At 38.4% G+C, this 26,922-nt stretch overlaps 1 protein-coding gene across 3 annotated transcripts in view; it reads right to left on the bottom strand.

Annotated features, from left to right (window-relative positions):
• Window positions 1–2,291: 2,291 nt before the first annotated feature.
• The window catches only part of LOC140482160 (endoplasmic reticulum junction formation protein lunapark-like), a 91,078-nt gene continuing 66,447 nt past the window's right edge, over window positions 2,292–26,922 (bottom strand). For 2 of the 3 annotated variants that reach the window (XM_072579168.1, XM_072579169.1), the window contains exons 9-13: window positions 20,421–20,636; window positions 19,062–19,167; window positions 18,810–18,880; window positions 6,559–6,717; window positions 2,292–4,115 (exon numbers count right to left, since the gene is read on the bottom strand). In XM_072579168.1, coding sequence (XP_072435269.1) covers window positions 3,919–4,115; window positions 6,559–6,717; window positions 18,810–18,880; window positions 19,062–19,167; window positions 20,421–20,636 — 749 coding nt within the window. In that variant the 3' untranslated portion in view covers window positions 2,292–3,918. Of the gene's footprint in view, window positions 4,116–6,558; window positions 6,718–18,780; window positions 18,881–19,061; window positions 19,168–20,420; window positions 20,637–26,922 lie in introns of all 3 variants that reach the window. The other variant, XM_072579170.1, reaches the window with a different exon arrangement.

The following is a 26,922-nucleotide window of genomic DNA, read 5'->3' as shown; positions in this document are numbered from 1 at the left end:
TCATCCTCAGAATAAATTAGTGAATCTTCACTGCACTGTGGATTACCAGACTAATTTATTGTTCCTTGTATGAGTCACTCCCAAAATTAACATTTACAACTTGTACATCTTTTAAAAAAAAGTTCAGCCTTCTAGTTTTAAGGCCAAACCTCTCATTGCCCACATTGTATTTTATCATCCATCCTGTTGCCTACTCAATGTCTCTATATTTCTTTGCATCTTATATTTCCACCTAGCTTTGTATTGCCAGCAGACCTAATTGCAGTTACATTTTGCTTCTTTGTCTAAGTAATTAATAGATTGCAAATAGCAGAAGCACTAGCACTGATTCTTCATCAGTTAGTGTCAAGTTCTGGAACAGGGTAATATCAAAGCACCATAACCAGGGGCCAGGACTCTTTGGTGCTCACTGTGCTTGGGTCAGAGTTTGTGAATCCAAGCCAGAAGCAGCACGGAGGACTATGATGTCTGTCTTAGTCACAGCCTAGTTAAAAACAAGGACTGCAGATGCTGGAAACCAGAGTCTAGATTAGAGTGGTGCTGGAAAAGCACAGCAGGTTAGGCAGCATCCAAGGAGCAGGAAAATCGACGTTTCGGGCAAAAGCCCTTCATGAGGAATAGTCACAGCCTGTCAACTTGAAAGATGCTGAAGTTACAGCCAATTACTGCAGATACCAGTGTCCAAGATTGCAATGCATTCCACAGACACTTGCACACCACCTGGCCTATTTTGCCTATTAGGAGGGGGAGGTTCACTAGGTTGATTCATGAATTAAGAGGGTTGGATCATGAGGAGAAATTGAGTAGACTGGGATTATACTCATTGGAATTTAGAATATGAATCGGGGAAGGGGGTGGGGGTGTTTAAAGGAACATAAAAAAATATCAAGGGAGTAGATAAGGTAGAAGCAGGGAGGTTGTTTCCACTGACAGGTGAAATCAGAACTAGGAGGCATAGCCTCAAAATAAGGGGGATCAGATTTAGAACTGAGTTGAGGACAAACTTCACTCAAAGGATTGTGAATCTTTGGAATTCCCTGCCCAATGAAGCAGTTAAGGCTACTTCGTCGAATGTTTTTAAGCCAAAGATACATAGATTTTTGAACAGTGAGGAACTAAGGTTTATTATAAGTAGGCAGGTAAGTGGAGCTGAGTCCATGAAAAGATCAGCCATGATCTTACTGAATGGTGGAACAAGCTCCTACTTGATACCTACTCTGGCTCCTATTTCTTATGTTCTTACTTATTTGAGTAGCTAATTACTAATTTAATCAACTAACAGCATGATACAGTCACCTAGCTTGGAAACAGCAGGAGGATAATCACCAACTACTGGAAAGAAAACAATGGATGAAAAGCAGCATTACATATTAAAAGGTCCTTTATTGAAATTTCCAAAATTCTCCACAACCTAACAGGTTTGCTCATGGAGCCAAGGATGCTGGGCATGAAGTAAAAAAAAACACAAAGGTGCGGTTAGGGTGTGTTTCATTGTCAGGTCAGAGCACAAGCACATATCACTGCACTACTAGAGCTGTTAACCAAAACTTGGGAGGATTGGAAAATGAATAAAGAATAAAGAAGGTGGACAGACAAAGGAGGGAATACATTCCACTAATCAGTATTCAATTTCCTGAGGGCAACGATTTATTAAAAATACAGAAAATGAAATTTATTTAATGGAAGTACAAAAACAAGCACATTAAACACCTAATTTATTTAGCATGTTTTTCTGATACTGTCAATACAAAGAAATTTGAGAAGAAACAGATAAGGGGATTTGGGAATGTACATTTATATAAGTCTACTAAAGATAAGCCTCTTTTGATGCTTCATGAAAAGCTCGAACTTAAATTGTATGCACAGTAGCATTTCTGGGTTTCAAAGAACAGTTTCATTAAACAAATTTTTGAAAATACTACAGGAATCAAAAGAACAACCTTATGCCTAATTATGATTATTCAAAAATAAATTGGTTCCTTAGGAAGGTAATTGATTCTGCACATGGCAACAAACAGAATTTGTTACAAAGAAATCTTTAAGAACGTGTCTATATAAACACAAGATGCTATAGTATCAAAACAAAATAACCCATTTAAACAAAAATCACAAATGAAACAAAGAGAATAAATTACAAATTCTGAGGAAATTCAATTCCTATCTGAGTGAAACCCCAAGTCGTTAATTTCCCACATTGTTTTAAATATATAATTAGTGTGTGCATAGTAGACCAGAGGGAGCATTTTCAGTAATCTAAGTTCTTTATGAAGAGAAAAAGATCAACAGCAAGATTTTACTCAGGTAGACAGAAAACAGTTTATTATAGAAGTCTCTCTGCGGCAAATTATTATTACCCAATATCACAACTTTTAAATGGTATACAAGATCACCTTGATTATATCCTGTTAATTGAACATGCTTTATCTTAGCCTCCTAGACATAAGTTTGAAACATCCTGCAATAAATACATGAATCTTGCACCTTGCTCCTCAAAAAAAAAAGTCTTGTACATCCTGAACACTCAACTGCTGCCTGCTTATGTTTCCATCCCAGCATGGCTTGGCCCAATGGCAATTTCATGGACACATTATTACACAAGATGTAAATATATTATTTTCCTCACAACCATATCATTAAACAACAAAATAACATTTGTTGTACATGAAACCTGAAATGCATGCACATCAAAACTGGGATTAAAATCTGAACATACTAGTACAGATCCCAATAGTCAATCACTGAATTGAAGCATAGCTTTAATGAAGCACTTATTTTTACAATTTATTCTAGAGATACTACTTTACCAGAAACTAAATATACATCAGTGTCGAGCAGTGGTCATTCACACAATATACTAAGTGGCAAGCTGGAATTTCAGATTTGAGGAATAAAATTCATTTTTTGACTTAGGTGGAATAACACTTAAAAATTATTCTTTTATGGTTATGAGCATGGGTATTTTAGCATCAACTAAATAAGTACATCAAAGACACAGGATATCTTATTGAGGCATTATTAATTTGATTTTTATATGGGGTAAAGTAGAATTTAAATAGTTTAAAGCACTTAGTAGATGCAAACATGGTAATTACAATTTATTTAACTTTCAAAATTTTTAAAGCGCACATGCACACCGTACAACACCGGGGATAATCCCTGGATCATTATTTTGTCCCTGTAACACAATAGCTTTTCATATAAGCTCAGTAGAAAAATCTGCAATGTACCTCCTCTACAACAGCATGTGAATTCATCATCCACAGACAAAGAAAACACATTATCCAAGTGAACAGTTTTTAAATATTAAATATACAAAGGACTGGGTAACCCTACAACCAAAGGTTCCAGGTTTAAAAATATAAAAAGCTAGATTTTAATTTCTGAATGTAAACATCAAGTCTTATACACCTATCAGACAAGTAAATGTATTTTCCATTAAATTATCTTTTTCCCTAATCCAGCTTAAACCTTTCAAGACTTTAAAGCATTATAAATTAAATAGTCTTTAAAATATAAAAAAAGACCTCTGTCCAAGTAAATCTCATTTCAAGTGAAATAGGGTGAAATGGTCAACCCATTTTAAATAGCAATTGGATTCTAATCCTCCAATTTTGTACAGTACGTCTGAAAACCAAAGGGCGCTGTGACCTGACAACTGAAAAAGCAGCCTTTGCTATTTAATATTACTGGTAATGTGCAGATTTAACACAAAGAATTACATACAGTGAATCTATATATTTTTCTGCAGAAACAAAAAGACTCGTAACGTTATTTTAATACTGACAAGTCGAATTTTTAAATTTTTACCTAATCTGTTAACCCATTGCATTCAACATCTGGCAGAACCAACTGGTATGCTGTTGTGGGAAAATATATAAAAGCTTCAGCTACTTGCTGAGTTGCAGGACACTTTGCCATTCAGTCTCCATCAGTAGACTTTTCAACTTTAGTCATTTCAATATCATTTTCATCTTCTTTTAGTTGTTCCTCAGGCTCTATTTGCTTGTCATCACGTCTGTCAACCTCCACTGAAGTAGATCCTTCTTTACCACTCTCGACTTGATTGGTATCATCGATAGGTACAACATTTTGTGTTTCGGCATCTGCATTTTGGTCTAGAACACAAAAAATGAAACTAATTCATATAAGTTGAATGCATTGACACCATAAAACTTCCAAATTCATTATCTAACTGATCCAAAAGTATATACTAATTACTGAAACAATCTTTTTTTAACCTTTAATTTGCTCAGGGTGCAGGTGAAAATGTTTGCAATGACTTATCCCATAAAAGATGTATGTAGCCTTATTTTCTTTTTCTCGCTAATGCCAATATTTTAATTCTAAAATTTGTTGTTCTAAATTATTTACAATGATTGCAAAGGGTGCTTCCCTCCACTGATCCCTTCCCACATCTAACTCCTAAAGTGAATTTTCAGTTCTTGCAATTAATGTCGCACTGGAGAAGCGCACTGGAAATCATGTCCTGCTGTTCATGGAGAAGTCTAGAAAAAAGATATTTAACCACAGAATTCCCCAATTTACCTGCCATTTGGACTCAAGTTGACAGAAAGCACAGATTAGCTTTCTGTACTTTAACAAGAATAAGAATATATTATTTCATAATAAATTATAACTGTAGATAAACAATTATGGACTGTTGACATACAACTCCCCCTCTATATGTACATACAGAATGGCACAACAAAAAAGGTGTTATGGGTGGAGGGAAAGACTTGGAAAGCAAGTCAATGGACTGTCTCCACAGAGCTGACTGAAGTAATTCTTTTGCTGATCAGAACTCTGTTTCTTGACCTGCCTGCTCTAGGATTTACACTTGTTCATAGGAGGCACAGAGTGATTGGTTCACACTTAAAAGGTCACAGTTACAAGAAACTAATAAAAGGAAAATGAACTGGTTATCTTCAGGCTTGATGTACTTTTCTCATTGTCAAGCAAAAGCAGCTCCTTCTAGCACTCTGATTGCTTCTGACATGAACATTCACACCCCAACTTGTTCAGCTACATAGGAGTCAATCACATACTTGTTGGCAGGCAGGAGGCCCCTATCATCAATACCTGGTCACCATTTCACAAGCAAATCAGTTACATGTTGCTTGCAAAATCCTTAGTCATACACAGTCCCATGGCTCACGTTCATCTGTGACTAGGCTTTCCCCACTGCTAGACTAACAGCTGTGTATAATACAGCATGAGCAATAAGAATCAGCTTTCTGTTTTTAAAAAAAATCCAGTAAGCCTTCAATAATCCTTGGTTTTAAAAATCGTTCTTTTCCAGTTCCATCCACAATTAAAAATACAGCAAGATAAAAAAGGTATGGTCTTTACATTGATCATCAGAACTTGCTGGACAACATACACTGCTATAGTTTAGTGCAAACATCCTGTCCTGGATTACTTGTTTTTTTTCCTAACAACTTCAGATTTGTAACTGAATTACCCTGTAAATGTGTTATAGAAAGCTAGGGCTGGAGTTTGACAACCCAAGATTTTCTCTCAGCGAACTGTTAATGCAATCCCACTTAACTAGTTGAGCTCAGCAAGGGAACAAATTAAACTGTTGTACCTTATCCCTGTATGTGGTAAAAGTCAAATTTTAAGTGATCTTTTTTCTTACACATCCATTGTCTCTCACCAGTTCTCTGTACCAATTCGTCTTCCTCTTTCATCGTTATTGTAGCATTCTTACTCCTTAAATCTTACTGGTTAAGGAATTATACATTTAATTACTTTACACTTCAGATGTCCCAGTGTCATCACTATCATTAGCTTATGCCTCAAGTGAGTTACTCCTCCAGCCATGGTTAAAGATTGGACTTTTCATAGAATTTTTAATCTGGTGTTTTGGGGTTAATATTCTAAGATTGCAATTTTCTCTGAGCTCACTTCCAATATTTGGCAGATCCTCTTCTTGCCCCACTACAGACACCTACTGCCTTATTAATAAAGTTTAAGGAGTTCTTTGCAAGCAAGGAAGCAGACACTGAGTGTCAGGAAGCTAATGAGGGAAATAACAAATGAAGTGGCAGGCAGGCCAATAAACGCAACAGCAACACTATGGAAATACATATATGCTGAGCGGGTGCCGACTTCCTGTTCCAGGCACTAAGCACTGATATCAAAAGCTACCAACTTACTGCTCCAATGCAGCAATGGGCAATACAGTGAAACACAAATCAAGCTAAAGGAGGAAGGAAAATATCTCAGAGTCCCAACTCACATTTTTCAAGAACTTGTACTCTGTTCCCTCACACTTTATTTTAATCTTCAGATTAGGAGACAAAACAAGATTTTTAAAAATTAAAAGTGTGAACTATACTATATACTAAGGTACAAATTTGTTCAAAGTCTAATGCCAGTCTGCAATTTGCTGATTAGGGAGATAACATGTAGAATTCAGTAAAGTGAAGGGATAACATTAAAGAGAATTAAACTGGGAACAAAGCTTTTGAATACTCGAGTAATATATCCTTCATTAATTATAACACATTTGTCAATGCTTTGATTATAAGTAGAGATTTAATCACAAGTATATACCGTTAGCAGGTTGGCTATCATGAACTGCAGACTGAGAGCCAACAGAGCTTTGAGAATCACAACATGTTCTTTTTTCAAAGTTGAAGTCTGGAAGTCTTGGAGCCTGAGGTCGTGTTCTCCGTGCCGGATTAAGAAAGAAGCAATACGCACATCTGAATGCTAGTGAAGGAAACAGAAAGAAAAATTTCTAAGATCATAACACACTTTTTATAAAGTCAGTACAGCACAGAATGAGGCCATGTGGCCCATCCGGTCCATGCAAGCGTGATGAATCCATCTAATAAGATCATAAGCTATCGGAGCAGCATTAGGCCATTCAGCCAGTTGTGTCTGCTCCACTATTCGATCACTTATATGTTCCTCAGCCCCATTCTCCTACCTTCTCCCCATAACCTTTAATCCCTTTATCAAAAGCCAATCAACCTCTGTTTTAACCACAGAGAGTGACTTGGCATCCACAGCCTTGTACAGCAATGATTTTCATAGATGAATCACTCCCTGGATGAAGAAATTCCTCCTCATTTGAGTACTAATGGGTCACGCCTTCACTTGGAGGTTGTGCCCTCGGGTCCTGATCTCTCCCACTACTCTCTCACTATTCTGTAAGTAGCAATGGAGGTATGCCCCGCGTCCTTCTAATTTCCATCGACTGTGGACCCAGAGTCCTCAACTACTTCTCATTATGACAAGCCCTTCATCCCTGTGATCATTCTTGCAAAGTCTGCCTCCAAGGCGATCACGCCGTTGAACAGAAACGGGTCCAAAATCTACTCAGAATATTCCAATGCGGTTTGACCAGAGGCTTATATATAGTCTCAGGAGTACATCTCTGCTAGTGTTCTAGCCGTCTCAAAATGAATGCTAACATTGTGTTTGCCTTCCAAACTGCCAACTGAACCTGCATGTTAACATTGAGAGAATAAGATAAGATTATAAGACATAGAAGCAGAAATTAAGCCATTCAGCCCATCGAGTCTGCTACGCCATTCAATCATGGCTGAAAAGTTTCTCATTCCCATTCTCCTGCTTTCTCCCCAGAACCCTTGATAATCAAGAATCTATCAATCACAGTCTTAAATATACTCAATGACCTGGCCTCCACAGCCTTCTGCGGCAATGAATTCCCTAGATTCACTACTCTCTGGCTGAAGAGGTTTCTCCTTATCTCCATTCTAAAAGGTCTTCGCTTTAGTCTAAGGTTGCGCCCTCGGATCATAGTCTTTCCTACCAATGGATACATCTTCCCAACATCCACTCAGTTCAGGCCATTCAGTATTCTTTACAGGCTGTCACCCTGAAAATGCATTCTCTGCCTTCTGCCAGTCAGCCAATACTCTATCTTGCCCCTAACACTTTGGACCCTTATCTTATTTAGTAGCCTGCTGTGGAGCACCTTCATAAAGGCCTTTTGGAAATGTAATTACATCACATTCACTGGCTCTCCTTTGTCTAACTTGCTTATCACTTCCTCAATTTACTCTGATAGATGCTCTGCAATCGCACCCTTAGTAACAGACTCTAAAATCTTACCAGTGACCGAAGTTAGGCTAACTGGCCTATAATTTACCATCTTCTGCCTCCCTACCTTTCTAAACAGGGGGGTATTACATTAGCTGTTTTCCAGTCATTTGGAACCCTCTTTGACTCCTGAAAGATCACCTTCAATGCCTTCATATCTCCTCAGCTATCTCCTTCAGAATTCTGGGGTGGATGCCATCCAGTCCAGGTGATTTATCCACTTTCAGCTTTCCCAACCACTGCTCCTCAGTGATGACCACTACACTCACTTCTGTCTCCGATCTCTTGAAATTCTTGTATGCTACTAGTGTCTTTCTTTGTGAAGACTGGTGCAAAATACCTAATCAATTCCTCATCCATTTCTACGTTCCACATTACTACTTCTCCAGCCTCACTTTCCAGAGGTACAATACCCACTCTTGCCCCTCTCACTTTTTATACATCTAAAATAAAACTCAAGTTTCTTTTTATACTACTAGCTAGCTTACACTCACATTTCATCATCTCTCTCTCCTTATTACTTGCTTTTCTAGATGTCCTCTACTGAGTTTTAAAGGCTAGCCACTGATCTTCATTACATTATATGCTTTTTCTTTTATATTGTCCCTGACTTCGCTGGTCAGCCACGGTTGCCTCACCTCACCTTTGTATATTTCTTCTTAGGATGAATTTCTGCTGTGCCTCCCAAATTACCCTCAAACTCCTGTCTTTGCTGCTTCACTGTCTCCCATACCTAGGCTCCCCTTCCAATCAACTCTGACCAGCACCTCCCTCACATCTTTGCTGTTACTTTTACTCCACTATAATACTGTTACATCTGATTCCAGTTTCACCCTCTCAAACTACAGGGTGAATTCTATCATATTTCAGTCACAAGCATTTCCTCCACATTCCACCTTCAGTTCCATAATCAAGTCTGCCTCATTGGGCAGTATGGTGGCTCAGTGGTCAGCACTGCTGCCTCATGGCACCAGGGACCTGGGTTCAATTCCAGCCTTGGGCGGCTACGGCTACACGTGTGAAGGTTGCACATTCTCCCTGTGTCTGCACGGATTTCCTCCTGGTGCTCCTGTTTCCTCCCACAGTCAAAGATGTGCAGGTTAGGTGAATTGGCCATATTAAATTGCCCATAGTGTTCAGGGATATGTAGGCTAGGTGCATTAGTCAGGAAAAATGTAGTGTAAAGGGTAGAGGAATGGGTCTGGATGGGATGCTCTTCAGAGGGCCAGTGTGGACTTGTTGGGCCAAAGGGCCTGTTTCCAACACTGTAGGGACTCTATGATTCTCATTACCCATCACTCAATCCAGAATTGCCTGTTCTCTAGTGGACTCTATCACCAACTGCTCAAAAGAAAACGATAATCATTGACAATAAACAAATTCTGTTTCTTGGGATTAGCTACGAACAAGATTTCCTAGTCCACCTGCCTATTGAAGTATCCCATGATTAGTGTAATAGTGTCTTTGTTACAGCCCTTTTCTATTTCCCAATTTATTTTCTGCCCCCCATCCTGACTACTGCTCGGAGGCTTTATGTAACTCTCATCAGGGTTTCTTTCCCTCTGTGGTTCCTCAACTTTACCTACATATTCCATGTTTTCTGATCCTATACTGATTCTTGTTAAATCAATTTAATTTTATAAGCGAAACATACTTCTTTCCCTCTGCACCGAATTCCCACTTTGCCTCCAAAGTCCCCGAACTATAAGCTCAATCAGGCTGTGTCTGGATGTGATCTCTCCCTCCTCATCGTGCAAAGCTTACCTATTCTCCACCCAAAACCCTGCAAATGGAAGAGTTCATGAGCTTAACCAACTCCCTTTTGAAATCATTGATCAGATCTGCATCCAACACTGTAGGCTGCAAAATCTAAGATAATACTAAACACTGCACGAAAGAGCTCTTTATTATATTGTCCCTGCAATCCTGGTCCAAAACATTAAATCTGTGCTTCCTAGATCTTGTACCAACAGCTAATGGAAAAGGCTTTTCATCGGTTCCAAGATTGAAAAACATTCAGGCAAATCTGAACCCTCAAATGCTTCCGAAAGTAGATGAACAAAACTGGTTGGAGTACTGCAGAGTTTTATAAAGGTCCAACATAATTTACCTGATTTTGTACTTGATGCCTCTCTGAAGTCCAAGACCCCATATGCTATGCTAACTTCCTCAATACATCAGATAACCTTCAAAGATCTATGAAATATGAACAGCCAGGTCCTTCTGTGCTTTTACCTTCTTTATAACTGTACTACTAAGTCCATATGGCCTCTCCTTATCCCTGCTGCCAAAATGCATTATTTTGCACTTCTCCATATTAAATTCCATCTGCTCAATCTGTAGCATAACTCTGCTGCAGTATCATTCGAACTGTGCGTCACTCTTCCAACTTCAGTATAATCAGCAAATGTTAAAATTGTACTATTCATTTATGAAAAAACAGTGGTCCTAGCACCAAACCTTGGGGTAACACCATGGCTTTCTGCCACAAATTGCTGCTTTCTGTCCTTAGACCAATTTTCAAAATCAGGCTGGTACTAACCCTCCTTTCCAATGAAGCTCAATTTTGTTAATTAGCCTTTTGTATGGTAATTTGTCTAGCACATTCTTGAAACTGATAAATGTTTGGTACTTCCCTTTCATTTATTTTCCTATTCCTTTTCATATAATTCAAACAGATTAGTCAAGCTCAATCCGATTTTTAAAAACAAAAACAAATTGCTGGAAAAGCTCAGTAGGTCTGGTAGCATCTGTCTTTATTTATCATGCCCTTATTTTTCATTTTTGCTGGAATGTATCTAACCTGCACTTGTAGTAGTACCGTCTTTAAAAAAAAATCAATCGTAGTTCCACTTTATTTCCAATCACTGTTTCAGTTTTCTCTTTTTCCCTTCTCATCCCATTAAAGTTAGCTCTGTTCCAAATTAGATATTTTACTCTACAAGTTTTTCCTAGTTTTTAAACTGTTGCTAATTTAAACCTTATGATAAAATGATCACTTCTACCCATGTGTTCTCCCACAGATACTTAGTGTAGTTGGCCCACCTCATTTTCCAACAGGAGATCCAGCATTGCCTCATTCCTAGTTGGATCGAGTATGCACTTCCGAACTTTTTTGCCAACCTCAAAGTACTCTAACACCTTTTATAGTTCTTGAATATCACCCGGCAGATTTGCTGCTCTATTTCTCTCTCTCACTATCTGGAGACACTCAGTAAGAATGCCCTCAACTGCCTTGATTACTCCCCTTTGTATGACTCTAAATAAATGGATTGTCTTTGCTCACTTTCTTTCCAACACTATAGTCTCTTCATCAATTAGTACTTCAAACCAACATCTCTTTCTTCCATCTAGCTTTCTGAATATTTGAATATTAAGCTCTCAGTTTTTACTTTTAAGCCATATTTGCCCATGATTACGATCATTACATCACAGTACCACTAGTTTATTTAGATTTGCGCTCAGCAAATTTATTCGCAACACAATGTATTTGCATAAATTCACTGTAAAACGATACCATATTTTCCTTCTTAATCTGGTCCTATTCGATGCATTTGTCCTTCTCTAGTACAACTTGGCACTCACTGTAGAAAAGAAGCAGGTGGTGTACAAAGCATTGTTATACTGCTGCCCTTTCCTGTGAGAATTTAAACCCTCCCTAGTCACACTCATGAACCTGCCTATAAACACAATTGTACCACACCTGTTGAGGCACAATCCGTCTCTGCTGAATCAGTGTCTCTGTCCAGAATTGTCCTGATGGCCCAGGAATTCAACACCTCCTGCCTGCATCATGCCTGAAATCAAGTATTAATCCTCTCTATTTCACCACTTCTACGGTTGCTAGAGTAGACCATTGGGAAAAATCCAAAATTACTACTTTTGGAAGTTTTTTTAACCATAAGCCCCTGGTCAAAACTCCACAAATTAATAGGAGTTAAATTGTTTTGGTCCAAAAATCCATTCATTAGCAGCCCACAGCTGACTTTACAATTCGTGTGCTTCACTGAAAGATCCATATTATGACATATTCTCTGGGAAGGAGAATGGTGCCAATGTATTCATACATTTCATGTCATTATTACATTAACGTATACTAAATCATTAGGAGTGCTTAATGCTTGCTATTTGTCCACTTGGAGGACAAATATGCTGTTGCCATTTCTTGATAAGTAACTTCTTGAGATGGAGAGTTCCAAAAAAAAAATGCATTAAGGGTGGGGTTCAGGGGAGGAAGTGGGAGTCTCTTTGATGTCAAATTACTGTCTGACAATGAGAGATCTGAATATGCTAGGTACTATAAATCAGATTCTTGCATCCAGCACGTCCAATTATTGTTGGGTGGTATGGAAGTTATTTTGACAGTAGTTAACTTTGTGTTGCAATGTATCCCCAGGATCATGTTACAGGGATCCATTAACAGATAAGGGTAGTGCATTGTGATAGGTTAGTTAAATCACTGGGAGATGAGCTAATTAGATTAGATTACTTACAGTGTGGAAACAGGCCCTTCGGCCCAACAAATCCACACCAACCCATTCCCCTACATTTACCCCTTCACCTAACACTACAGCAATTTAGCATGGCCGATTCACCTAACCCGCACATTTTTTGGACTGTGGGAGGAAAACGGAGCACCCGGAGGAAACCCACACAGACACGGGGAGAATGTGCAAACTCCACACAGACAGTTGCCTGAGGCGCCTAATGCTGAAGATGATGGTGTTGTACATAGGTTAAATGTGATGGAGAGAACCAGTGTGGCAGATGATAACTAGGTTAGAAAGGCAAAGCAAGCCAGTATGTTTGGGTATGCTAAATTGCAGGAGAACAAAGATTGTTGGGAGTCAGGACGACATTTTGCTAGCTCCCACAGCTTTGATTTTGTAAGATTAAAGCTTAATTTTGTGAAGGATTTTCTGCGTCTCCCGGTAATTTTTTTTTTAATATAGAACATTAAGTGATTCTTCCACAACAGTGGCAATGCTGACTGAACTGGCAGTCTGATGAAGCTTGGAAGGTAACTGGGATACTGCAGCAGGACCTTGCACTTGAAGATATCCAAGCCTAACCCTTGGGAATATGCACATAAATTTGCATGGTTTTAGTAAATGATTCCTAAAAAGGCAGTACATTATCGATCCGGCAGATATACTTAGAAATTCTCAAAATTTCGGCTTGAAAATTCTAAGCAACATTAAATGAATAATGCGTATCTGGATTCTTAAATGATCAATAAAAACATAAGGACATGTTTAAATTGGACAATTCAGAGCATATCACCCCAATAACTCTAGCTAATACGCATAAAAACATTATTTGACAATTACATTTTCATTTTCATAGCCCTCATGCTTTTACAAGATACTAAACCCATTTGCAAGTTTTCTTGTAAACAGATCATTTAGAATGAGGTTAGCGTAATGAAGAAAAGAATTACTAAGAATAACTTAAAATGTTTTCACATGACCACATTTGCCATTCAATCCTACTGGCTTTCCACTTAATTGCAGACCTTCCTTTTGCTCTCCCCTTCCCCTTTTCCAATATTTGCATTTGTTTAAAACCTTATGCATCTCTAATTTTTGCCACTTCTGACAAAAGTAATTATTTGAAACATGCAAGCATAAGAGGTACAGTTACTAAGTTTGCAGATGACACCAAAATTGGAGGTGTAGTGGACAGCGAAGAGGGTTACCTCAGATTACAACAGGATCTGGACCAGATGGGCCAATGGGCTGAGAAGTGGCAGATGGAGTTTAATTCAGATAAATGCGAGGTGCTGCATTTTGGGAAAGCAAATCTTAGCAGGACTTATACACTTAATGGTAAGGTCTTAGGGAGTGTTGCTGAACAAAGAGACCTTGGAGTGCAGGTTCATAGCTCCTTGAAAGTGGAGTCGCAGGTGGATAGGATAGGATAGGATAGGATAGTGAAGAAGGTGTTTGATATGCTTTCTTTTATTGGTCAGAGTATTGAGTACAGAAGTTGGGAGGTCATGTTGTGGCTGTATAGGACATTGGTTAGGCCACTGTTGGAATATTGCGTGCAATTCTGGTCTCCTTCCTATTGGAAAGATGTTGTGAAACTTGAAAGGGTTCAGAAAAGATTTACAAGGATGTTGCCAGGGTTGGAGGATCTGAGCCACAGGGAGAGGCTGAACATGCTGGGGCTGTTTTCCCTGGAGTGTTGGAGACTGAGGGGTGACCTTATAGAGATTTGCAAAATTATGAGGGGCATGGATAGGATAAATAGACAAAGTCTTTTCCCTGGGGTCAGGGAGTCCAGAACTAGAGGGCATAGGTTTAGGGTGAGAAGGGAAAGATATAAAAGAGACATAAGGGGCAAAACTTTCAAGCAGAGGGTGGTACGTGTATGGAATGAGCTGCTAGAGGATCTGGTGGAGGCTGGTACAATTGCAACATTTAAGAGGCATTTGGATGGGCATATGAATAGGAAGGGTTTGGAGGGATATGGGCTGGGTGCTAGCAGGTGGGACTAAATTGGGTTGGGATATCTGGTCGGTATGGACAGGTTGGACCGAAGGGTCTGTTTCCATGCTGTACATCTCTATGACTATTAACTGATTATCTTTCCAGAGAGATGTCTCTCCTGTAGAGCAATTCTAGCATTTACAGTTTCGTATTTATGCATTTTCAGTTCTTTCCTCTATACATTTGACTCAACGTCAAGTTACATGAAACAGATTTGTCCCTCAGTTAGGATAAAGAAATGTCGAGAACCCAGGGACAGAAACTTTCACATGGAGGTGAAATTTCAAAAGATTGAGCATTGTCAATAATTTCAGCATACATCAGGAAAGAATGCTTTCTCACCTGAACATTCATAATACAGTTTCCTACTGAATTGTACTGATACGCTGAAAATTCCAACATTGCATTTCCTACAGTAAAAAAAATTCCTTGTTCAGATAGCCCATTTTTCTCTTGAACCACACCCTTCAATCACATTTGTCATAATTTTTCTCTTGCACATACATGTGTATGCCTTAATTGTCAAACTTTCCCAAAACACTATTCGCAGGACCCCTTAGGTCCAAACATCTGTCTTACACGTCGTCTCTAAGTCTCACGGTGTTGAAAACTCATTATTTCCAAAGACTTCAAAAATGGAGAGTTCCTCACGACCTCAGACATTCCTATTCTCTATATCTACAGACTTCAAATCAAAGCTAGGCATCAGCTAATACAAACATACAATTTATGAACAAGAGCAGTCCATTCAGTCCCATCCTGCTCCATCCAGAGCATGACTGTTCTGGATGTGGCCTCTTCTCCACATTTGCACCTACCTTCCATAACCATTGACTTTTATGATAGTCAAGAACTAATCTACCTCTGTCTTAAAATTATTCAGTGACCCCACCCCCAATGTTCACCAGCAAAGAGTTCAAAGCTTAGAAAACATTCTTTATCCCCATTCTAAATCAGAGACTCTAATTTTAAACTGATTAATTTGTAATTTATCATCTGCATTGTTGGTGATCTGAACTATGGACTTTGAACGTTCACTTTGGTTTATTAATTGTAAAGCACAGCAATGTATGCAGGATTTTTGAGTTAATTACCACAAACTAAAAGCAATATGCATTGCTCAGAGCTGGTAAGTTATTAATGTCTTGAAACTGTTACTGATTATTACAACCAGCAACCTGGAGAAGCCCACAGCACACCAAGAAATGGCCACTGTACATATATGGCAAGCTCCTGTTGAAACCACAGATGATTAACAAAATTTATTCATGGGATATGGAAGTCACTGACAATGGCTGTAATTATTACCCATGACTAATTGTCATTGTGAAAGTGGTAGTGAGTGGTCAGATTAAAAATTACTGCTGTTTAGTGAAGGTATTTCCACTGCACTGTTGAATATCGAATGTCTTGCCCCAACAGCAATATTTTTCCAAGTTTAAGTGTGCAACTCGGACAGCATCTTGCAGGTAATGGACATCCCACACTGCTCCTGTCCGTGTCTCTCTACGCACTGGGGATCAAGAGTTCAGGATGAGCTGGAAAAGCTTTGGAAAGTTATTTTAGCACATTTTGTAGATGCTAAACTCTGATTATGGTGCACTTATGATAGAGGGAGTGAAGGTTTGAAGGGGACGTATCTTGCTTTGATGTGAATCATATGCTTGCTGAGTCTTGTTGTACATTTATCCAAGAAAGGAAAGTACAAACTGTTAAGTATCTGAGATTTGTGAATGGCACTGAATACCACACATTAATAAGCAAGCACCTCCATTTCTGACCCACTATCAGATGGATCACCTCCAATGAAGCAGCTTAAAATCATTGATATTAGAACACTGCCTTGTAGAATTCTTGCAACCGTGCCTTGGGCTAGAAAAGCCACTATAAAATGCTTCCCACATTTATTTTGCAATTCAGCAGTCAGATATGAAAACCGCACGCAAACAAAATGAGGCAGATCATGCAACAAATTATTTACAGAAAGGCGTTATGCCAAAATAGGCATTTCTGAAGTTTAAGCTTGTTTATAAAAATACAAGAGCATTCATTTATCAGTTTTAGGAACCAAGAAACATCCATGAGCTTCTATGTGGCACCAGAGATGTCCCCTCAGTCATAATGGACTGTCAATTAATCTTATTGCAGCAATTTTTGTTTATCATACTGGTGCCTGTTATCTTTCAAGCAACTGTTTGAATACATATGAGAACTGAGTGCGTGGAGACATAACTTTTACATTAAAAGGTTAAAAATTGAGTTATATTCCTCAACTTCAAAGAAAAAATCCTCAATTTTTCTGCTCTGGAAAACGTACCCCTGTTCATGTCTTAGCCTCGGTGGTAAAGATATTTGAATGATGGACCACTGAGGCCTTGTCTAATTCCTATATTGTCCAGTGCCGACAAACAAGCATTTCTAGCAAGATGTATTGAACAATTAATATTGAATCCTATGTTCTCCCCAAGAGAGGCTCTGAGACTAATGAGGCAAAAGTGAGGACTGCAGATGCTGGAGATTAGAATAGAGGGTGTGGTGTTGGAAAACCACAGGTTAGGCAGCATCCAAGGAGCAGGAGAATTGACGTTTCAGGCAAAAGCCTTTCATTGTTCCTGAAACGTCGATTTGCCTGCTCCTCAAATGCTGCCTGACCTACTGTGCTTTTCCAGCATCACACCCTCGACTCTGAGACAAATAACAACAGTAAAACCTGGACAACATTCAGGGTTGGACAGATAAAAAGTAAGTAGTATCTGTGCCATACAAACATCAGGCAATCATTGCAAATGCAGAAAGGTTTACTTTCACTGGCATTACCACCTCTAAATACTTAACATCCTTAGAATGGGGTGGTCACGACTGACCAGAAACATAACTGAGCTAGCCACATAAATACTGCGGCTGCAAGAACAGGCCAGAGGCTGAGAATTCCATGGCGAGCAAATCCTGAATCCTTACTGGTCTAGATGAATGAAGTTTCAACAACACTTAAAGTCAATCCTATTACAACGAAACAGTCTGCTTCATTGGTGATCCACCTTAAACGCTCAATCTATCGACCATCGGGAAGCATGGTTGCTATCTGTAAAAGATGTGCTGTAGAACCTATAAAGGTTTCTTCAACAGCATCTTCCAAACTTTGGGTCTCTAATGCCTTGAAGAATAACGGGAACAAGCAAACAGGAACATCGCCATTTGCAAGCTGCCCTTCAAGTCACACACCAATAAGTCACCAGCACAGGGTCTAATTCCTGAACTTCCTTCCAAACAGTACTCTGGAGGTACATACTCCACACAGTTTGCAGCTGTTTAAGTTGCAACTTCTCATTTTCCAGCATCTCAGGGATAATTAGGGATGGGCAATAAAAGTTGATCTTGCCAGTGAAATTCATTTCTCACAAACAAATGAAAAAGGTAGCAGAACAATAATTATAAATACAGTGCAAAAACTGACCTATGGTGATCATATTTTTCATTAGTCACAAGGAAAATTTTGGGGGTTACTTCTCTGGAAAAGTTGTTTACAATGGATCAGAAGAAATACAGGGAAGAATGCCATCAGATGATGTGATGGAAGGAACAGGTGTCACATCAGAGACTGATACTGTGCAAGGAACGGAAAATACATCAGAGGGTGACCACAAATCCAAAACAACCTTAAAATGAATTAAAGAAGCGGTTAGAAAAAAGTTCTTTACACAGAGGGTGGTTAGAATGTGGAATTTTTTGCCAAGAACATTTGATGAAGTAGAGCTCATAAATTATTCCTAAAGGGAATTAGGTAATTGCTTAGGAAAGGAGAACATAAAAGACTATGGGAAGCAAGCCAGCAAATGAAATTAGAAAAGATGGCTCATGGAGAAAAACAACCAATGACACAGACTTTGGTGGACAAAATGGCCTACTGTGACAGTCCATAACATTCAGTGATTACCAGAGCAGACGGGAAAAGGGAGGAGAACCAAACAGCACACTACACGAAAAGCATTTTTTTGGGAGGTGGGAGGAAAGATGAAATTCTGCACAAGTTGCAGAAGGCTGGAAAAAAATTACCCTCCAAAAGGGCATTAATATGCACAGCTGACATACAGAAAACATATTACGAACAAAATCAATGCAAATGCAGTTTACTTACAGGAGTTTTCAGCTAAACCAAAAGTACTCACTTTACAAGATCAACTCTGTATCCTTTAGTTTGCATAGTACTCACAACTTTTAGTTCAATGTAGTACTTCTTACCAACATATTCAAATTCTTCTTTCAAGGCCATACCATTGTGGGAAAAGCACTGCTGACAAATAAGTGCATATCTGTGAAGATTAATAAAGTATGAGCATTAAAAGGCGACATTTAATAAATTAATGCTTTCAAAAGGTTCAGTGACCCTCAAACCAATTCATTCATATCATTCTAAACTAAGTTAAGTTGTATCCACAGGTTTTATTGATTAAAAAAAATCATGCTTTCACAAAACTCTTTTAAAAAGATCACCTGTTCTGAGGGCCATCACCAACTAAATATTCAATAATTCGATCAACAGCTCCTCTATCCCGAGGAAGGATTGGTCTTGCCAGGGGCGGGCCAGGAGGATGAAGACCTATTAATGAAAAAAATCAAAAGTTTAATGATGAGTGGAATTAACTGCTGATTATTTAAAGACAATTTGTCAAGTTAAAAATGACATCGCAAAGTATTCCAAGCATCATAACGCTGGGCACTACTGAAGACATTTAACTAAAACATGAAATATAGTTAATTTGACACAAGTCAACAAAGATCCTTTAAAATATATCCATATGTTTGTGTAGTTCTGGTTTTATGTTTATTGTTCAACTTAAATTCAATTTTCTTAAATTTCTGACTTTTACCAATTAATGGAAATATCCAGTAATTATGCATGTTACAAAAAGGAGAGGTTGACCAAATATTTCAGCTAATCTACAAAATAAATGTTGTATATTTCTACAAACTTTGAAGGATTTGATGTGTTAAAATGCAGAAAATGTGCACCATGCCAACAACAGTCATCTGATATATGCATCACGTTTCTCAGACCCCTACAAGTTAGGGGTCTGCAGTGTCTTAGAAAGCATAAATACAAACAAAGTTACTGCTGTTTTGCACTGTTGCCAGAAAGAAGCACTGAATTAATAACTTACGAAATGCAATCCTCCTGAAAGAGGCATTACTTTTTCTGCTGCTACTCAAGCCAACAATAATTAATATAATTAAACGTCAAGAGTAATTACTGCAAGATGACTGGTCATTTTTACAAATCTTGGCAAACTCTCAGATACCTGCTGATTATTAATTTACTACCAGATGGAAGCCCTGTGGTTCAACATTTTTGTGTTTAATTGATTTTTGGTCTGTTGAATGATGTGGAAAACATAAGAAGAAAGTACAAATGCAGTTCACGAACTTGATCAGTGAAATTGGTAAGCTAACAATATACTCTCACAGAATTCAAATTTTTACATAAGTTTCGAAAGCTAAAAAAAATTACTACTTTCTGACATGCTTTGTTCTTTAAATCAACCTGTTTGGACATATTTTCACATACCTTTGTGGCAGGTGGGACTTGAACCAGGAGTTTCAGACCGAGAATTAGGGACACTATCACTGAGCCAAAAGGAGTAGGTTTAATATTTTAATAAGCTTAGTTAGATACTTTAAATTTACAAGATGCCAGCTCTGAATACTTAGTGGTTAATTAAATATTGAAGTTTATTTTATCAACTATCTGGCTGAAAGTGTAGAAAACAAAAGGTCTTTCCTTTATCAATTATCTATTTCAATGGTAACCTGGGATAGTGCTAAAAATCATTTAAAATCAAGTGTTCTGTTTACCCATTCCAGGCATTGAGGCAGCTGGAGGTACTGTCCGCCTTCCAAGGGCAGGCGTGTGTAAAACTGACTGTAATGTCTTTTCTGGCGGACCACCAGGAGCTGTTGTGCTATGTTGAATAGGCGTGGGAGCCGGCAGAGGTCGCGGACTTCCCTGTGTGAGGTTCTGTGGAGTGGATGGAACCTGAGCCTTCTGAGTTGATGATCTCTGACGAAGCTCTGGAAAGAAAAATAATCAGAGTTATTCTTAACAGCAACAAAAACTGCACAATCTGAGCACCTGTCACACAAGTAATATCTAATTGAACAAAGCAATTCACAAAATTTCAGGTGATGAGTTTTTAAATTCACCAGCATTCAATTTTACTCACCATAAATGCTGCAATTTTCAAAATTGCCATTTCAATACTCCTTTCAGATGGATTTTACCATTAGACCCAGTAAATGTACGCTTTGAATTTAATTATTCTTAAATCACTATCATACATCAATAATCAACATTTTAACATAAAAGAATCTTGGAATAAATGAATTTGAAAGCAGAATTTTATTTTGCTATCTTACTAAATCAATTTCAAGGAGTTCATGGTTCACAACAATAGATAGTGAAATAAATGTCAAGATTGTGTGACAAATATTTTAAAATTCCTTATACAAATAGGAGAAGTTAACTTTGGGAAATTTGGTTGGCGTGGACAAGTTGGACCAAAGGATCTGTTTCCATATTGTGTGACTCTATGACCTGTTATTTATACATGCCATTGCCAAACAAAAAGGTATAAACTAAAATATAGCTGATTTACTTTCTAAAGGCTGAGATCTGTTCAGGAATAAAAGATGAAACTGCTTTGGAAAATTACATACCTTGATTATGGAGTTGTGTTTATTTTTAAAATAGCTTAATTTATACAAGGCAATAGTAGTCAAATCTGGACTAAAAGCACGCTTTTCATTTACCCTACAAATATCGAACAATTTGATTGATGTGTGAACTGGATGAAGTTTTTTCCAGAAAATTTTGAAAGTAGTTTTACAATAGAATGATCACTGCAAATTACAGAGAGGTGGAATAATGACCTGACACTGACTAAACCTGCCTAATTCATGACAATTCCAAACAGAATTTAGGTGAGGGAGGGAGGAACTGGTTCCTCTTCTTTATATATTACCCCTCTCAACTAGTTGCAACAGGTTAATCTTGTGAGGACAAATTCTTTAATGGATACATTTCACCCAAACCAAATCAACTTAGACTTTAAAATGAGTCAAATAAGCTTTCTTGAACTAACAAAAAGAGCATATTTATTTGACAAAACATGAAGACAACACAGACACAGAGATTAGAAATAGAAGTCTAAAAACAAAAAGTTTTGTTTTAAAAGTTATATGGATCAATCTCCAAATTGATTGTGAAGTGCAGATAAAATGATGTTGCCATTATTGGGTTGCATTAGTACTATTGATGAATCTTGGTTGGGTAGGCTGTTGATATTCCTATTTATTGATTCCTTTAACAGATTTGCCACATTGAGAGAAAGCCTATTTCTGTTGTTCTCTGTGGTGCAAGGGTGCTAACTCTGTTCGCAAACATTGGCTTCCGTAACATACTAGACACACAATAATCCACAACAGCCTAATAACATACAGACTGGTGTTGAAACTCTCTTCTATATATTCCTGGAAGAGGAATTGACAAGAAATGACTCTCTGCCAAGATGGGAGAAAAGTCAGGTAAAAACGAGGTAAAAAACAATGACTGCAGATGCTGGAAACCAGATTCTGGATTAGTGGTGCTGGATGAGCACAGCAGTTCAGGCAGCATCCAAGGAGCAGCGAAATCGATGTTTCGGGCACAAGCTCTTCATCAGGAATGATTCCTGATGAAGGGCTTTTGCCCAAAACGTCGATTTCACTGCTCCTTGGATGCTGCCTGAACTGCTGTGCTCTTCCAGCACCACTAATCCAGAATGGGAGTATAGTCAGTCTCCTTATCATCTCAAGATACTCTCTCTCTATTTGAAGCTTCTATGACAATTTTAGGTGGTATAACCCAATAGTGCCATACAACCTCTGCCAGCTAGCAGTTGAATTTACAGTAGTAGTTTTTTTTAAAAACACATTCTGAAACTAAGGGCTAAAAACACATATAGGGTTTCATGGTTCCAACCTATCATCATAATAGTGGAGAGCTAAAGATATCAGTGTGGGAAATGGAGAGTTCAGCATCTAGATGGCAGATAGTGGTTTTGAAGGATGAAGGACATTTGTACAAGAGGCAGGAAATATAACAGGCTCGAGTAGGAATAATTGGGATACGGATTCCATTGTAAGGAGAATAGACAGATATTTCAGCAGCTGCAGAACTGACACCATAATAGTATGTTGTTTTCCTGGTGTTAAGAGTCAAGACTGTCATTGAGCACCTGCAAGATCTTCCAAAGAGGAAGGAGAACAGCCGGAGATCATGTCCCATGTCAGTATCAAAGAGGAATGAGGTCCTGCAAGCAGTATTCAGGAAGCTAAGAAAAAATTAAAAAGTAAAACCTCAAAAGGTCAGAATTTTAGGATTATTTCCAGTGACATGTGGTCGCAAGGTCAGGAATAAGAGTCAACCAGCTGAATGTGACACACAAGGGATTGATTTAGATTCTTGAAGCATTGGGAATAATTCAGTGAGATCAATACAATCTCCAAAAGGTTGCACCCCAGCAGGCCCAGAACTATTCTTCTCAGAGGGGTGTGCACTTTACGCACAGGGGGAGTTTAAATGAGTATGACAAGGACCGAGACCGAAGCAGGACTACAAAAAGGAAACAAAAATGAAAATGAAGCACAGAGAACTGAAAACAAAAGTGGAAGACAGCGGGATCAAGTGATAGCAGCAAATAAGGTTACAGCACAAGATAAAAGTACAAAAATGTCAACAAGGATTTAACCTCCAGTCTGAATTTTCTGTTATAAATCACGTGGTTGTAGGATTGAGCGCTCTTTGGACAATGCCTTCAAAATAAAAGGAAGACCATCATATAACCTGTTATGAAATCTGCCTGACAGCAAGCTTGGATGGTTTGATTGTTAGAGAAGATGATGTAAAGTATTTACACTTGAGAGACAATGGGCAGCAGCTCACATATAAACTGTTGATAGGCAGAATCTCCAATGTCCTGCAAAAACATTGAGAACAGATTGTAAATGAAACAGTTCATTTACTTGTGAGATGAGAGTGTATTGGGGTCTAGAGAATAGCTAATCAGTATTTCTAGCTGGATACAAGGTCCATGTTATTCATACTACTAAGGATATTGGTTCTGAGAGGGTATCATTTTCTAAGATGATCAGATTGACTGGTCATAACCTTGAGAGGGAAGGTAGTTGTATACAGCATGGTGCTGTGGTTCAAAGCACAAGATTTCAGCTGGGAACTTGCGTTCAGACTAGAATGACCATTTTATGAGAAGTTGAAATGAGTTTGGAAGATGTGCCTCAACAGTGAAGCTGGTGGAAAAATTTGCACCAAGAAAAGACACGTATTAAACATTTCCAACCTGGAAAAGGAAAAGACCAGAAGTAAACTCTCAGCAGTTAAGAATTATTTTGGACTGGTTCTGAAAAAAATAATATCTGCATAAAGGGCAGTGTAATAAGTACTTAAGAGTAGATTATCTCAGTTAAAGTTCTTTTCTGTACTTTAAAGTATAAGGTGCCTACAAGAACAAAGTTAGTCAATGATGTTTTTAGTCTGTTTTAATAAATGCCTTAAAGCATGCAGCTTTGATGTACCATTGATTTAGACATTAACAGGAAGTGCAAATTTATTTTTTTTTTAAAAGTCATCAGTCTCTATTGGCACAATACTAAGTCATGACTGATGAAATAGAGTGTAAGTATAGGGGACCCTCTGTCTAGACTATTTTACACCACCTGGCTGCTTACTCAGATATACCAACAACAGCATGAAAGTAGTATTTAGGGAGAATAAAAGTATAAAGCAAGAATAGGAATCAACCCTATAAAAGGTGAGTCATAAAAATTATGAAATTGTTTGCTAAGTGGGTGAATTTTTTTTGTTTGAATAAGTAATTGAAAAAATGCTTCCAGAAATAAAATAAAATCTAGTCAACTTACCTACCCCTAGTTTGATGGAGAAACCATGTAAAATTATTCAAGTTGTAATTTAATATCTTAGATGCTACATCTTATAAAATCGAGCATATTGCATTTAATCATGGTCATCAAGCTTCCAGTGTCATACTTAGTGCCCCACTGGTTAGCTACTTCTCACTTTACTGGAAGGTCAGCACATTTAACATTCAGAAGAATATTATTTGTCTTAATATTATAATTTATTTTGAAGCCCCAAAATTAAAATTTATGTCAATTCACATGATTCAGTATTAGGTATAATTTTACAACAAGCACTTCTAAATCCTCTTTTCTAAACTGAATTCCGAGTGATTTTATGGAGTTGTAGGGTTGTCTTCTTTTAAGCCATTGCTTCCCAACCTATTTCTCTGTGACCCAATTTCAAGCCTTGAAAATTGTTGTGACCACTTAACTGAGAGCAGGTAGTGTTGAGACAGCGAGGCTTATAGAGCAGGAGCACAGCTGCTATATCTTGATCAGAGCTCTCCTGCAGCTGACCCCCATTTTGGAGAGCTATTTTATGCTTCTTTTACATACTGATATAAAAACTGGAGACAATTAGGGCATCTAAGTACGCCCTTTGCATCTTTCGTAAGTACATTCTTCAAGATATATTTAAGATATTCTAGATATCCTTGACCAACTTTATTAAGTTGTTGACTAACAGACTTCAAATGCTTCAAAGAAATGGTAGTTGGTCTGAAACCTTAGCAAAAGTCCCTTTAAGCTGTGCAGCCACTCCAAGGGTCTGTACTTTGCAATCACAGCACTGATTTCTGCTTCCAAGAGTTGTTGCCACACACAAACCTTGGAAGCATGCACAGGAAACAAAATTCATGGGAATGTTGGTGGTAAAGATCAAATTTGAGATGCAAAAATCAGTCTTAATGATTGGTTTGAATAGGAGTACATAGGTCAGCCCTCAGAGCAAAGCCAACAAGACATGAAGACGACAGAGGGGCTGCAATCAAACTGGAACAAAGTACACATGCTCTGAAATTGTTGGGCTCAATGTTGAGTCCTGAAAACTATAAAATGCCTAAATGGAAATGACATGCTATTCCTCCACCTTGTATCAAGTGTCACTGAAGCACTGCAGCAAGCCTACGACTAAAATGTTAGCATGAGAGCAAATGGTTTTGAAACAGCAAGCAAATGATAGACATGGATCACTCTTACAGAGAGTGTTGAGGTGTTTCATAAAGTGGTCATCCAGTCTGCGTTCGGTCTCACCATTGTAACGCAGAGCCCATCATGAGCTACAATTTCAGAAAACAAGTCAAATGCTGCTTCATCTGGAAGGTATGTTTAGGACTTTGGCCAGTGGAGAAGGGAGATGGGAAATGGGCAAAGTATTACACCTTCTTGATTGCATGGGAAAGTGCCAAAGGGGGTCAGGAAGCGCTCAGTGAAGGAGGAGTAGACTAGGGCGATACAGAAGGATATATCCCTGCAGGGCTAACCTACTGGAGGTGACAAAGGTGGCAGAGGATGATACTTTAAATGCAAAGACTGGTGGTGTGGAAGAGGATGACATTGGGAACCCTATCATGGTTCTGGGAGGGAGAGGAGGGGGTGAGAGAAGGGTTCTGAGATATTAAAGTATTAACTTGCTCTGCTGACCTGTAAGAAATCGGATGCCCAGGGGGTAGGGTGGTATGCCTCAATCTTACAGGAGAACGTAAGGAATTAACATGGTCATCCCTTGCTATTCAGAGCCATTTGCAACATCATCCCCTGTTCAGGATCAACAAGAACATTGTAGTTTAAATTCTGACCGCGTCCAACAGTTACTAAAAAAGTACAATTTACACCAGGTTGTGGCATTAAAGAATGATTTAATCACATTATCTCTGGAAATGATGTGATCACTACATTGTGTCTTGACTGGCATATGACTCTGGGGGTTGTCTTTTGGGTGTTACTGACTGTAATGTGAAACTCTGGTACTGTATAAAGGAAGGACTGTTTCTTTTGTTCAGAGTGATCTTTTGACTCTGCTCTGCAAGCCCTGTGAAGCGTGTACGGGTTCCTCCAAAAAGCTTGTACTTGCTCAATAAAATTTGTTGTTCACAGAACTTGGCATATTGCAGTTGCGTCAAATGTCAACCAATGATGGGTAGGACACATGGAGAGTGACATCATTGGAACAAGGAGGGTCTTGGTTAAATCTGTTCCATCATTTTTCAGGTCCCTATTGTTCTAAATGAGAGTTCTATCTGACTCTAAATATTTACACTTCCTCTCATTACAGATGCTGTCAGACATGCTGAATTCCTTCAGCATTTTGTTTTTATTTCAGATTTCTAGCATTTGCAGAATTTCGCTTTCACTCTGACTATAACTCATCATGTACATTCAA

Source organism: Chiloscyllium punctatum, chromosome 10 (genome assembly GCF_047496795.1).
Source record: "Chiloscyllium punctatum isolate Juve2018m chromosome 10, sChiPun1.3, whole genome shotgun sequence".
Taxonomy (NCBI): Eukaryota; Metazoa; Chordata; class Chondrichthyes; order Orectolobiformes; family Hemiscylliidae; genus Chiloscyllium; species Chiloscyllium punctatum.
The sequence above is the reverse complement of the archived record's forward strand: the minus strand, read 5'-3'. Positions and strand labels throughout refer to the sequence as shown.